The following is a 13,787-nucleotide window of genomic DNA, read 5'->3' on the forward strand; positions in this document are numbered from 1 at the left end:
ATATAGACAATAAACTTTATTTTCAATCTGTTTCCTCACAATGGCAACAGTTTTCTATTATGATGTGTAGCCTGCAACCTGTCTACTCCATTTACATTAGCTGTACCCAAGAAATAAAAAAAACACGTAGCAGCCAACATGCTTAGGGAACAGAGCAGAGTTGTAAGTACTTCCCTGCTGAAATGTTGAGTGCCTCACGAACTAATAGAAATCCGTAAGTGTTAATACTTTAAAGGAAACTATGAAACAGCTCCAACATTGACTAAGCACTCCATCAACTACTTGTATTATGCAGCTGCAGATTTCTGACAGAGAAAAAAAAAGCTGTCTTGTATGTTGGACTGACCCATCTCTAGTACAGAGACAGCATAAAAAATGTTCTAAGCAGTTACATGAGGTAATAAATACTGTATCCTACTAATAGGAGACCTAGTCAGGTATGAAGGCTTTTTATGTGGGGGATTGGTGTGTCGCTGTCTTGTACGGATTTTAGGGTTATTAACTGAATTATGTTTTAGGTGATTTCACAGGTACTGTATATGTTCTAAGAAAAAAACTCTACTTATGTGCTGTTATTCATGTCTCAAAGATTTATTATGCAGGGGGAGGTGGTTTTTCACCATTCAGTGCTACTGCATTTACCAGAGGAACATGCAAACAAAAACACTTTATTGCTAATGAAATAGAATTAAGAATCTTTAGATCCTATATAGTCTGACGTCAGTGGTAGGAAAGCTTTTTGAAGGGTTAATAAAGGATAAGATACTGGACTTCATAGCAAATCATAATACTGTGAGTTTGTGCCAGCATGGTTTTATGCGTAATAGATCTTGCCAGACTAACTTAATTTCTTTTTATGAGAAGGTAAGCAGGGACCTCGATTCTGGGATGGCAGTGGATGTGATTTACTTAGACTTTGCTAAAGCATTTGATACAGTGCCACACAAAAGATTACTGGTTAAATTAAGGAATGTTGGCCTGGAACATAGTATTTGTACCTGGATAGAGAACTGGCTAAAAGCTAGACTACAAAGAGTGGTGGTAAATGGAACATTTTCTAATTGGACCGGTGTTTTTAGTGGAGTACCGCAGGGCTCTGCTTTTCAACTTGTTTATTAATGACTTGGAGGTGGGCATTGAAAGTACTGTTTCTATTTTTGCAGATGATACTAAATTGTGCATAAATATAGGTTCCATGCAGGATGCTGCCACTTTGCAGAGTGATTTGTCTAAGTTGGAAAACTGGGCAGCAAACTGGAACATGAGGTTCAAAGTGGATAAATGCAAGGTTATGCACTTTGGCAAAAATAATATAAATGCAAGTTATACACTAAATGGCAGTGTGTTGGGAGTTTTCTTAACTGAGAAGGATCTTGGGGTTTTTGTAGATAACAAGTTGTCTAATTCCGGGCAGTGTCATTCTGTGGCTACTAAAACAAATAGACATAAACTCAAGGGATGAAAACATAATTATGCCTCTTTATAGGTCCCTGGTAAGGCCTCATCTGGAGTATGCAGTGCAGTTTTGGACTCCAGTCCTTAAGAGGGATATAAATGAGCTGGAGAGAGTGCAGAGACGTGCAACTAAACTGGTTAGAGGGACGGAAGACTTAAATTATGAGGGTAGACTGTCAACGTTGGGGTTGTTTTCTCTGGAAAAAAGGCGTTACCCATAAAGAGGATCTACTCCTACTGATTGTTTTACATGGAGTTCCAGAAGTCTATATATGACTATGGAACATATACATATGCTAAATATATTAGTGAAGGAATTAGAACATTTGCTTGTATGTCTTAACAAGAACTCAGTCAGGTGTTAAGCGCTCATTTATGAAGTGCCCTTGCATAGTAAACATCAGCTTTCCAGGGTGTTACTAACAGGCATTTCTTTTCTCAGTGATGTTAAAGAGGTGCTAGAGCTGGACAGAACATGATATTCCAAAGTACACTGGTACAAAGGGTCCATATAATTCTTTCCATAAGTATTCCAGAGTTCACTGCCACAAACCAAAGTGTACTTTATTTGTGGTCTACTGAAGATTAAGCATTCCCTGTACCATTGACTCTGCATGCCATGTGATTCAACTACTCTCTTGCGTAAATCTCTAGTAATTCAGGTCAGCTTGATAACCCCGGTAGTGTAATAATGAAAATTGTTGGTGCGTGGTATATAAATAGAACATAACATTTTAGAATGATATTGCTTTATCATTGCTGGGGTGCCATTAGTAATTATAATAGCAAGGATAAGTAAGTATAATTTGCTTGCACAGTTTCTTGACTGAAAAATCGGGCAAACTCTATCTGCTGAAGCTCAAAAGCTCCTGGAATCAAAGTCCAGATTTCAAGTAGTAAATTTGCATCGGGAGAATTTGAGAATGTGATAAAAATAATTCTTGGAAACAGTGATCAACATCTTGGCAAAGAAATGATGAGACATAAAGTGTGTAGTCGAGTCATGAATGCTTGCTCACCATTTTACGTCTTACAGCTCATGCTGAAATGCTGAGTTAATACAATACACATGTTCCGTGACACATTCAGCGAAAATGGTGCCTCATTTTTTTTCTTGTTTACCCTTTCAAGTTCAGGAAGCCACTAGTGTTAGCAATATATTCTAGATTAGAGCAAGTACTGAGAAACTCCAAAAACAAATCTTCACTGCATTTCTGTGGTTTGGTAGTGTAATCATGCACAGAACAGCAGTTGTGTGAAAGAAAAATGTACCAGGTTTGCCTCATGCAAGGACACACAATCTTCTGTAACAGGGAGAATGCGTCTTCTCAGAGTCTCTAACAGATATTTTTCCAAGTGTTCAAATTAGGTCGGTTTTTTCATTTACAAAGAAAAAAATACAGTAGATTTTAGATCAGTTGTTGCTTTAAAAGGAGGGAAAAATATCTAACTCTTAACTTTGTCAGTGTAATTCCATTTCGCTTATTAAGTGAATTTATCTTAGATTAGATTTCAGCCTAATAGAATTACTACATATATATATATTTTCGAAATATATATTTTTTTAACTTTTCTGTACAATCAGGGATTAATCAGAGTCAAACATTTCAACACAATTCTGGATACAATAAACTCCCCTCGTCATATGGCTTTAAATCAGATCTTGTCGGCTTTCTGAGCCTCTGAAATTAGAAATAGTTTCATTGCATGTGTTGTCTGTGCGGCTGAAGCATGGAATTGACTATTGTAACTGCACTATGCCACTGAAAATGTAGACTTTTCCCACTTTAGTCTAGCAAATATTAGGAAATTGGAATGCAAGTTTCTCTTTGATGACCTGGTCATTTTGTTTTGTACAGTAAGTTTTATGTAGCATTTCTGCAAATCCTGTAAAAAACCTTTGCAGTAACTAAAACAGATGACAGGGGATGTTGTCATATAAAAATAAAACTAAATCACATCACACTGAATGACTTTTTGACAGAAAAATATTTTTCTTTGTTTTGCCCTAGCTATGAAATTCTGTTGAGGCTGTTTGGTCTCAATGGTTTTGCCCTGGTATGAAATGATATTGTAGTCTTTGTAATTTATTTTACTGTAAGATGTTTTTAAAAAAACAGTCCTGTAAAACGCAAACCTTCAGAACATACAGTACTCACTTACCAATACCGGGCTCATTTGCACATGATTCACAACAGACAATCAGTGATGAAAACTGAATTTGCAGGTAGAAAAACAAAAGCAAATATTCTAGATTAGGTGTCCTATACATTATCTACATATAATAAACAAAAGCCATGAATATCCTGTAAATGATATCCTTATAAACGGTCACTAGTGAGGTCATCAGTTATAAACGGTGAGTAGTGATGTCATTTCTGTCACATGACTCACTGAAACTTGTGTATTATAATAAATAAAGTACCCCCTGTTGCAAAATATGAGGATATTAGAAGTCACCTTGGCCTTGTGTTTTAATATGGTCGTGAAACTCGTCGGTAACTTATAATATCCTTATATTTTACAATAGGGGTACTTTATTCACTAGTGATGTCATCAGTTATAAACGGTGAGTAGTGATGTCATTTCTGTCACATGACTCACTGAAACTTGTGTATTATAATAAATAAAGTACCCCCTGTTGCAAAATATGAGGATATTAGAAGTCAGCTTGGCCTTGTGTTTTAATATGGTCGTGAAACTCCTCGGTAACTTATAATATCCTTATATTTTACAATAGGGGTACTTTATTCACTATATTACCTTACATTACCTTGACTTCATTATGTATCCAGAAGTAGTGATGGGCTAATTTATTCGCCAGCGCGAAACGGCCGGGAAAATTCAGTTTCGCCAACTTTTCACCGTTTCGCAAATTTCGCTGGAAATTCACTAATTTTTCGTCAAAGTGCCCCAAATTCGTCCATCACTATCCAGAATTAATGATACTGCCATTGCTGGAGTTTCATTATTATGTTCGGGATAGAGAATAGAGTCATAATACATAAGATGAGGGGTCTAGGTAGGGTAAATTAATTTTTTCTCTCTTACCTTGGTTGCGATCCTTATCCCAAAAATAATTGGCATCTTCATACCTTAAATCCACTAAAAAATAATTTAATATCTAATAGGATTTTTTTGCCTCCAATAAGGATTTATTATATTTTATTTGAGATCAAGTACAAAGTACTATTTTATTATTACAGAGAAAAAGGAAATCATTTTTAAAAATTAAAATTACTTGCTTTAAATGGAGTCTATTGGAGATTAACTTCCCATAATTCTGAGCATTTTTAGATAACAGCTTTCCGGGTAATGGATCCCATACCTGTATGGAGGAAAGTTTTGTACTACCCCACTAGGCCTACCAACCCAACCATGGTAAACAGGGAAATTGAATGCTGGCGAAGAGTGGTTGTTGAAAATGAATGTACCATGGTCTTTATGCAAAAGAGGAATATCAGTCACAGACTAAGTTTCTGTCAGGGCATGAACAAAAGAAAGTAAGTAACCACTATAAAATGCACTGGGAACATCACAGTGTTAGCTTTAGATTCTGGAACCTGCTGGGGTATATAAAGACTTCATTTGCCAGAGCCTCCATTACACACAGCAAAGTACATTCTGCTCCAAATCACTTTAATAGAAAGGCGCAATGGTTCTGCCATGCTTTTCTGAGGAGCACAAAATGCAAAGTTGAATTATTTTTATTCTGTAAGTGTATAATCTCTTTCCATTCTGGCTTAGTTTTATTTCATGCCCAGTATGTTATCCAGAAACTGTGTCACCTAGGTTATAGTTGAGTGTGTTTCCAAGTTATGATGGAAATCAGTTTTTTTTCCAGAAGAAATGAATCGACTGAAAAGTGTATTTTGAGGAGAATTTAACTATAGTTTCATTTATTTCCTTATTAGGATTTTATGGGCAGCTGCAGACGTTTTGTCCGTCACATTACAGTGATTCTCCAAGAAACATGCAGCATGGCAGCACATGCAATATGGGGCCACTTTTTGAGGACTGCTTGACTAATGCGTGTGGAAACAAAACAGAATTTGATGCCTTCCACAGGGCTTTTACCTCTCACTCTGGCATTACAGGTGAATTCCACGTTATTACAGCATATTGTTTTTACTGCTTTTTCAGACCCAAAGAAACATGGATTCGGAAAAGTGGCTATTAAAGGGAAATTCATCTTCGTGTTTTCTAAGCAATTTGGTTTCATTGTCTAACCAATGTAGTATTGGCCTTTTCATTAATTTTTTGACCTGTTTACATACATGTTGTACAGCTGTAAAGCTTGTAATTTTAACTGAATTCTGGTTGTCAGGTTTTATTTACCCTAATTAAACAGAATTAAAATCAGAATGAAAGTTTAATACGAGGACCTTAATAGAAAGCTAAGCAATTATACAGAAGAATAATGATAATACTGCGGTAAAGATCTGTGTCCCCAAAGATGCCCCAGTAGCTCCTCGTCTTCTTTTCTGCTGATTCACTGCACATGCTCTGTGCTGCTGTCACTTACTGAGCTTAGGGATCCACTCACAATATACAGTACACATAGAATATAAATGTCACAATATAAGGCTGATTAGTAATTAATACAGCTAATTACTACATGGCAGCACAAAAACCAAGTGCAACTAGCATCAGAAATTAATAATCAGCCTTGTAGCATCAGCTTATATTACAGGCCAACCTCATTTTCTGCTTGATAATTTGTGATGACCCCTAAGCTTAGCTTCTCAACTGCTGCTCAGAGCCCACTGAGCATGTGAGTGTCACAGACACTTTCCAAGATGGTGACCCCCTGTGACAGGTTTGAAGTCCTGGATCATTGCTGCTAATGAGATACTGAAACTTTAAGCTGGTGCAATAAGTTCAGTATGAAAAATAAGGCATTTTAAACCATATACATTTTAGGGTTTAGTTCTCCTTTAATACTATGTATGATACCTAATACTAATACTATGATAAGTGGCACAGCAAAACCAATACTCTATTTTGATTTAGCTGTAAATTCTGTTGCTTTACAGAATTCAGAATATGAATGTTAATATCAAAATTTCAGCTATTTCTCATTACCATTAAACACTGATGATTTTTTCATATAGCTCCAGCAAGTTACTCAGTGCTTTACATTACAGTACAACACACAGGGGTCTTAGAATAATTTAACAAGTAAGAGTAATAAAAGTAGGACGAGAGGGTCCTGTTTACAGACTAATATCACAATTCAGCCAAGCCGCATAATCTAATACGTGACATTTTTATTTACAGAAAAAAATGGTTTGTTTTTTTTACGTGTCTCAAAAGTAATGTGCAAATTAGGGTTTGCATATGGTTTTGTATTCAGCCAAATCTTTTGTGAATCATTTTATTTACCTTTACCAAAAATTGGTGCGCACCATTCTCTTGAATGTTGTTTTCTGCTTAACAGTTTAATGATTTACATAAATGTCAGTCCTTAGTAACCCCTACATAAAAGATCCTATTTTGTGTGAGAGCAAGAAAAGTGCCGTTTTAGCTAAAGAAAAAAAATAAACTTTTGCTTAATAACTGCTGCATATTTATAATTATGATTAATTACATGGTATTTTGCTTGACTTCTAGTTTATGACTTCCCCGGTGGTTCGTCAGGCCTTTTTGGGGACTCGCAAAGAAACGGCTCAGAAGACATGAGTTTCCTTCAAATTAATGCAATAGATCGCTGTCCTAGCCAACTCTCATCGATTTACACTGAAGGATAAGGACTAATTCTGCTGCGCCATTTCTCTAGCCAACACATACAGGTCAACAATTGCCAGGCGTCCTAATCACTTGAGAGAACAACTCAATAATACTTGTGCCAACCCTTGTGAATTTCATCATTTTTATTTAATATATATTGGCCTCCAAGGTTTTTTTCTATTAAAAGGAAGGATAAAGGAACTGAAAAGTACACATACATTTTTATACGATTTTTGTAATGCATTGAACACAATGCTCTTGGAAAAGAATCAGAACACGCAGTACTAAAGGCACGACTGGAAAACCAACATTGTATTATTATGTCACCCTGTCTCCACCTGAAAGTGTTATCAAGGTGCCATGAGAGATCTCATTCACACAAAATCAGTCTGGTTTCAAAAGCTATTTCTAATTTTTTTTTCTCTTTTTAAGCCACATATGGCTTTCAGCTTGTTGTGAGCAACTGGACCTCAGTCTAACTATATCATGGAGAAGGAATGTAAAGAATTGCATTTATATGCTCTGCTGTATGCGGAACCCTATATTTGTTTAGCATATACAGTTTTATATCCAGTAACCCAAATGGGTTTTACTACTAGCAATAGGATGCAAATGCTCTTGTCATCTCTTCACTAGTGTGCACTAAGCAGCAAATATGAATGATGGTGACCTTACAATGTAGAGTACTGGTTTGTACAGTATTTTATTCTGTATTAACCAACTGCATGAGTGTGTGGAAATGGGACAATCAGATGGAAGCATATAAGAAGAAAATGCTCATGATCAAGCAAACCGCTCATTAAGGCTATGAAAAAAGACATTTAGGGGGATATTTATCAAAGTCCGAATTTATCTCAATATTCTCTGCTACACACTCCGGTTTTTTTACACTTATTTATTATTTAAATTGCTTTGCGGGAGAAAATTAAATTTTCACTATTTTTTCACATTTTTTATTCTGATTTTCAAGATTTTTTTGTAATTTTCACCCGAAAACTTTGTGGTATTGCACGAAACCCAGCGCACATAAAAACATCATTGGGACTTTTCCCATTGACTTATATGCAACCTCGACAAGTCTGAGATGCTGGATTTTCTGATTCAGACTTTTCCTTCCTTCGGGGTTTAATAAATTCCGAAAATCATGATTTTTTAAAAGTCTGATTTTATAAAAAAAAAAATCACCAATTTTTTTGTGATTTTTGCATTTGGAGTATAGTAAAATAGAATTGTTTTGCCACCAACATGGATTTATGAAGCTTAGTTCAAGATACTGTCTTATTACAGAGAAAAGGACTTTTTTTTAAAATGTTTGTTTAAATAACACTCCATGGAAAACAGCCTTCCCATATTTTAGCAGTTTTTGGATAATGGGTTTCCAGATACTCAATCCAATACCTATATTCTGACTACCTTTGCCTATTCATTCAGTACTAAAAAACACTTGTGGACCTTCAAATAATTTATGCACTTCAGTCCTTAGTTTTCTAATAGCTCATCACACAAGCACTAGTTTTTCATCTACACGACACCTTCAAGCACTTCTTAAGTGTGAGCAATTAAAATTCTCAATGCAATAACAGTTTAAGGAACAATATTGCATTGCGAGATGTAGATTTTTAGTCTTATTGGTGCGAATTGTTTTGCTCTTAGCGACTTTAATTACATTCCCCTGAAAGTGTCTAACCTTCTTGGTTCCACTGGTGCAGCCCTTCTGTTCCTGAGTTTATGTGGACTGTTATAGAGTGCCCTTAGGCAGCGTGCAGGACAAGTGCCGAGTTTAGGATGCTGAGGAGGTTGGCAATACTAGAAGACCACCAGAAGGTAAGCGAGGAAGGGGATAGGGCTGTATGTTACATGGCAAAAGGCTGCTAGTAGAGGGAAGAGGCCCAGGAGACTTTTGCAGTAATTAAAATGCAACAGCCATTTGGAATTATGACTGTGGTCAAACTTTTGATCGTTGTCTACATTTCTTAAATACACTGCTTACAATGCAAGGCAACAACACGAACAGCTGTAGAAATTAAGTTTGGAGAAACTTCAGATAATAGTATTATTCTTTGATGCACACTCCACTAGTACACCATTCTGCAAAGTTCCATTGACACTGCATCCATACTGGATATGCACTGCTTCACGCACTGCGGTGTTCTTAGAGTGAGCTTGAATGCCTCATACAGATATTTAAGCTCTTTCCTAAATCTGGACCAAACCTAGAGAAGAAGGAGACTGATGTGCTCACATCCAGCCCCCCAGGGGGTAAAAAATATGTACATCAATTTCAGATTTGTATATTCTCTTCCCCCCATTAACCTGTGCTTCTCTATTATGGTGTTTCTATTTTATTCATAAATATATCCTATCACCTCCCTATTCATGGCATGCTCAACATACAGGTATGGGACCTGTTATTCAGAATGCTTGGGACCTGGGGTTTTCTGGAGAAGGGATCTAATCTTTAATTCGGAAGGGGTTTTTTACAGTGAGAGCTGTGAAGATGTGGAATTCTCTCCCTGAATCAGTTGTACAGGCTGATACATTAGATAGCTTTAAGAAGGGGTTGGATGGCTTATTAGCAAGTGAGGGAATACAGGGTTATGGGAAATAGCTCATAGTACAAGTTGATCCAGGGACTAGTCCGAATGCCATTTTGGAGTCAGGAAGGAATTTTTCCCCCTCTAAGGCAAATTGGAGAGGCTTCAGATGGTTTTTTTTTGCCTTCCTCTGGATCAACTGGCAGATAGGTAGTTAATTAAAAAAAAAAAAAAAAGGGTTGAACTCGATGGACGTGTCTTTTTTCAACATTACTTACTATGTTTAATTTGGATCTTTATACCTTAAGTCTACTAGAAAATCATGTAAACATTAAATAAACCAAATAGGCTGGTTTTGCTTCCAATAAGGATTCATTATATCTTAGTTGGGATCAAGTACAAGGTACTGTTTTATTATTACAGAGAAAAAGGCAATCATTTTTTAAAATGTGCATTATTTAAATAAGATGGAGTCTATGGGAGATGGCCTTTCCATAATTCGAGCTTTCTGGATAACGGGTTTCCGGATAACGGATCCCATACCTGTACTTCATTTCTCCATTGCTACTGACTCTTATTACTTTCTTCTTGTTCATGATTTGGAAGATATTGTTTAATCCAGGGACTGCCCAATTGTCCTCAGCAAATTGGTGATGGTTTCAGACAGTGTATTTAACCTTCCTCTGTATCAAATACCAATTAGGCAGGTTTCATTTCCGCAAATTTGAGCTTGATGATGTGTTTTGTTTTTTTTAGCAAATTCAACTACCATGTTGTTATGCACGCTTAGCTTCCTGTAACACTCACCCCAAATAGGGGAATATACAGCGCCGATTCTAATGAAGACGCCGCCTGAGGCGGCTCCTTAAATGCCGCCCCTCCCCTCGCAGAAAAACTAGTGCGGAGAGCGCAACTGCGCTCTCTCGCACTAGTAAAGCCGAATTTCCGGTTTCAAAACCGGAAATTCGGCTCTTTAAAGTGACAGGAGCGGCTTTTTGCCGCCCCTGGAAACTTATCTGGCGCTGCCGCCTGAGGCGAGCGCCTCAGTTCGCCTCATTGGCGGAGCGCACCTGGGAATATAGTAAAAGTTAATGAAGAAAATGTGCATGATGTGAAAATTTGCTTCATCTGTGCAAATTTAAATTCAAATTTCGCTTTTGGGATCCCTCAAAGATATTTAGTGACCCATCCACTAGTGGAAAAAATGACTGTAAAATGTGCTCCAGTGCCTCCTTTAAACAGGTCAACAAAATGCACTGTGGGCAATAAAACTCACAATGTAATAACAAATAAACAAAAGGGCATTATGCTACACATACTGTAGGTATTCTACACATAGGTAACATCAACTTTATCTATATTTTATGACTTGGCTTAGCTCTTCTGCCAAAAAAAAAAAAGAAGATATTTGTGCAAATACTGTAATACCTGATTTACAAGTAAGTATTTACAAATGGGACACTAAGGGGGTTATTTACTAAACTCCGAATGCAAAAATCACCCAGAGGATGGGAAAAGTCAGAATCTTAAAATCCGGCATCTCAGACCTGTCGAGGTTGCATATAAGTCAATGACAGAAGTCCCAATGATTTTTTGATGTGCGCTGGGTTTTTGCTGAGTTTTTGGGTGAAAAATCCGAAAAAATCCTGAAAATCAGCTTTTTCGCGTTTTTTTTCCCGCAAACAACATTTTCAGGATAGTGTATTAATAAATATATATTGCCTATGATTAAGGGAGTGATTCCCGAAACGCATAGGGCGTTGGATCCTTACAGGAGTATGGAATAAACTATATTCCTTTGTATCGGAGTGCCGTCCTTTTTCTTGGTGTCTAATTGGATTTCAGCAGTGGGGACGCTGTGGACAGAGCACCCGACTGGAGCAGCAAAAAGGGAGAGTGAACCTTGAACGGTCCTTCGTTGTTGAGCTAAGTATTAATAAATATATTCATAAAATATTGAGATAAATTTGGACTTTTATAAATAACCCCCTTAATCCTTGCAGGCAGACTTTGTGGGATTTATTTTTTTTTACCTTATATGTAGGGGAAACTGTTCCCAAGGCCCAGCTTGTAGCTCCAGAGCCATATTGTTGTTGACCAAATGTGTTTTGCTGTAGAAGGAAAAATATGCAATGTTTATGTGTATAAGTAACCTCTGCCTTTTTAGTTTTGGGGCAAAGAGCTGCTCTTGAGCATCAATTTAATACCAGGAAACATATTTATCGATAGTTGCAGAAAAGCATCTGGTATTACAATCAGGTAGTTAATGTTAAATGGCATTGTTACGAGGGTTTCCCTGGGTTAGAAAATATAAACTGCTTTCAAGGGACATAAAAATGCTTCAAATACTTATGTTTTACAGGATGGAAAGGGACTGTACTTTAAGTTTACAGTGCATATGTGTTTGTCAGTCTGTACAAAGTCCTTGCACGTTAATAGAATTATTTAAGAATTAGACACTGGACTCTTCTATTAGAACATTTTTAACCACTAGGATGTTGCAAATGTCCAGTGGATATCATCACTGTATTACTGTTATAGGTGGATCATCAGGCCCACAGCTCTTATCAGTCAACAAACGGAGAAATAGAACTATTTGCTGTTCCTTAGTTGCCTGTCACAGTCCAGATGCTGAGTCCAATAATTCATCATTGCCTCGCCATTTTACATTTGAGCTGAAGTGGGAAATACAGAATATAACAAGTGAAGAAAACAATCCCTCCGTGTATTTATGTCATTTGGTTATAATATTATTAATATACTATTTCTGTTTGTGGGCAAAGTGGTTGCAGAGCTGTCAGCATCTTTATAGAATATCCTGCCAAATACAGCTTGAAGGATAAAAGAAAGAATGTTGACATTGTGATTTTGTTTGTGATTTGTTATTTCTACTCGCAATAAGTATCCATTTCTTAATGTTTTCGACTATAAAATTATAATTTCCAGCGTTTACATATAGCTTAAGCACCACCTTCTCCTATAATTGATTGGTTATAATTTGTAAAGCCTTGTGCCTCTCTTTCATTGCCTTCCAAAGATGAGTGATCAAATGTTTCTCACCCTGCATACAATATAACAATAATGACATGGGTCATGTTAATACTACAGATTATTTTACAGACTAAAGTCCAGTGTCAGGCTGCTTCTTTTTATTATCCCAAACTGCACTTTCTTATTGTTTCCTTATTTCTGTTGCTGCAAAAAAGATACGCAAATGCAAATAATAGATTATTTTATTCTGCCAAAAAGACAGGCCACATACTAAAACAAACTGACTAGCAGCTGTATATAGGACTTATCGTGCTAATGGATTTCCAGTATGGTTACAGTGTTAACGCAGAAAGAGCCATTATCCATACTTTTATTGGAAAGGAATATGCAATCACTTCATAAACCATGATTCCAGCCTGACATTAATAAAAGCTGCAGATGCCGAATGTCCCGATTCCACTGCAGCAGTTTAGGTACTTTCGAAATAAAACAATAATAATACATAGTTATGGGCATCCACATTGTAGATTAAAGGATATTAATTCATTTTTTGACATTTATGGGGCTATTTATCTCAATATTTTCTAAAAAAACTCCAACCAAATCCGCACAGGTTTTTTCGGCTTATTTATAAATACACTTTCCCGAAAATTTTGTTTGCGGGAAAAAAAATCAGTTTTTTCTCTGAAAACTTTGGGGGTATTGCACGAAACCCAGCGCACATCAAAAAATCATTGGGACTTCTCCCATTGACTTATATACAACCTTGACTGAGATTCCGAATTTTCTGATTCTAACTAGGCTTTGGCGAGTTTGGCCCATATCGCCAAAAATTTGCCGCACAACGGCATACAAGTCTATGGGCATCATTTTCGCGGCGAAACAAGGTGAAAAAATTCACCCATCCCTAATTCTGACTTTTCCATCCTTGGGTTTAATAAATTCCGAAAAAATGCTCAAGGGCTGCCATCTTTGTGCTGCAGCTTTTAATCATTGATCTTGCAGTGTTGTCATTGTGCAGTTTGTGGAGTGGTCATTTATGGGGGTTATACTAAACTCTGAATGCAAAAATCACAA

At 36.7% G+C, this 13,787-nt stretch overlaps 1 protein-coding gene across 1 annotated transcript in view; it reads left to right on the forward strand.

Annotated features, from left to right (window-relative positions):
- glis3.S (GLIS family zinc finger 3 S homeolog) overlaps window positions 1–8,067 on the forward strand; it is a 179,894-nt gene extending 171,827 nt beyond the window's left edge. The window contains exons 10-11 of the mRNA XM_018241627.2: window positions 5,370–5,552; window positions 7,069–8,067. Of these exons, the coding sequence (XP_018097116.1) occupies window positions 5,370–5,552; window positions 7,069–7,205 (320 nt within the window). The 3' untranslated portion in view covers window positions 7,206–8,067. The remainder of the gene's footprint in view (window positions 1–5,369; window positions 5,553–7,068) is intronic.
- The last annotated feature ends 5,720 nt before the right edge of the window (window positions 8,068–13,787 follow it).

Source organism: Xenopus laevis, chromosome 1S (genome assembly GCF_017654675.1).
Source record: "Xenopus laevis strain J_2021 chromosome 1S, Xenopus_laevis_v10.1, whole genome shotgun sequence".
NCBI lineage: Eukaryota > Metazoa > Chordata > Amphibia > Anura > Pipidae > Xenopus > Xenopus laevis.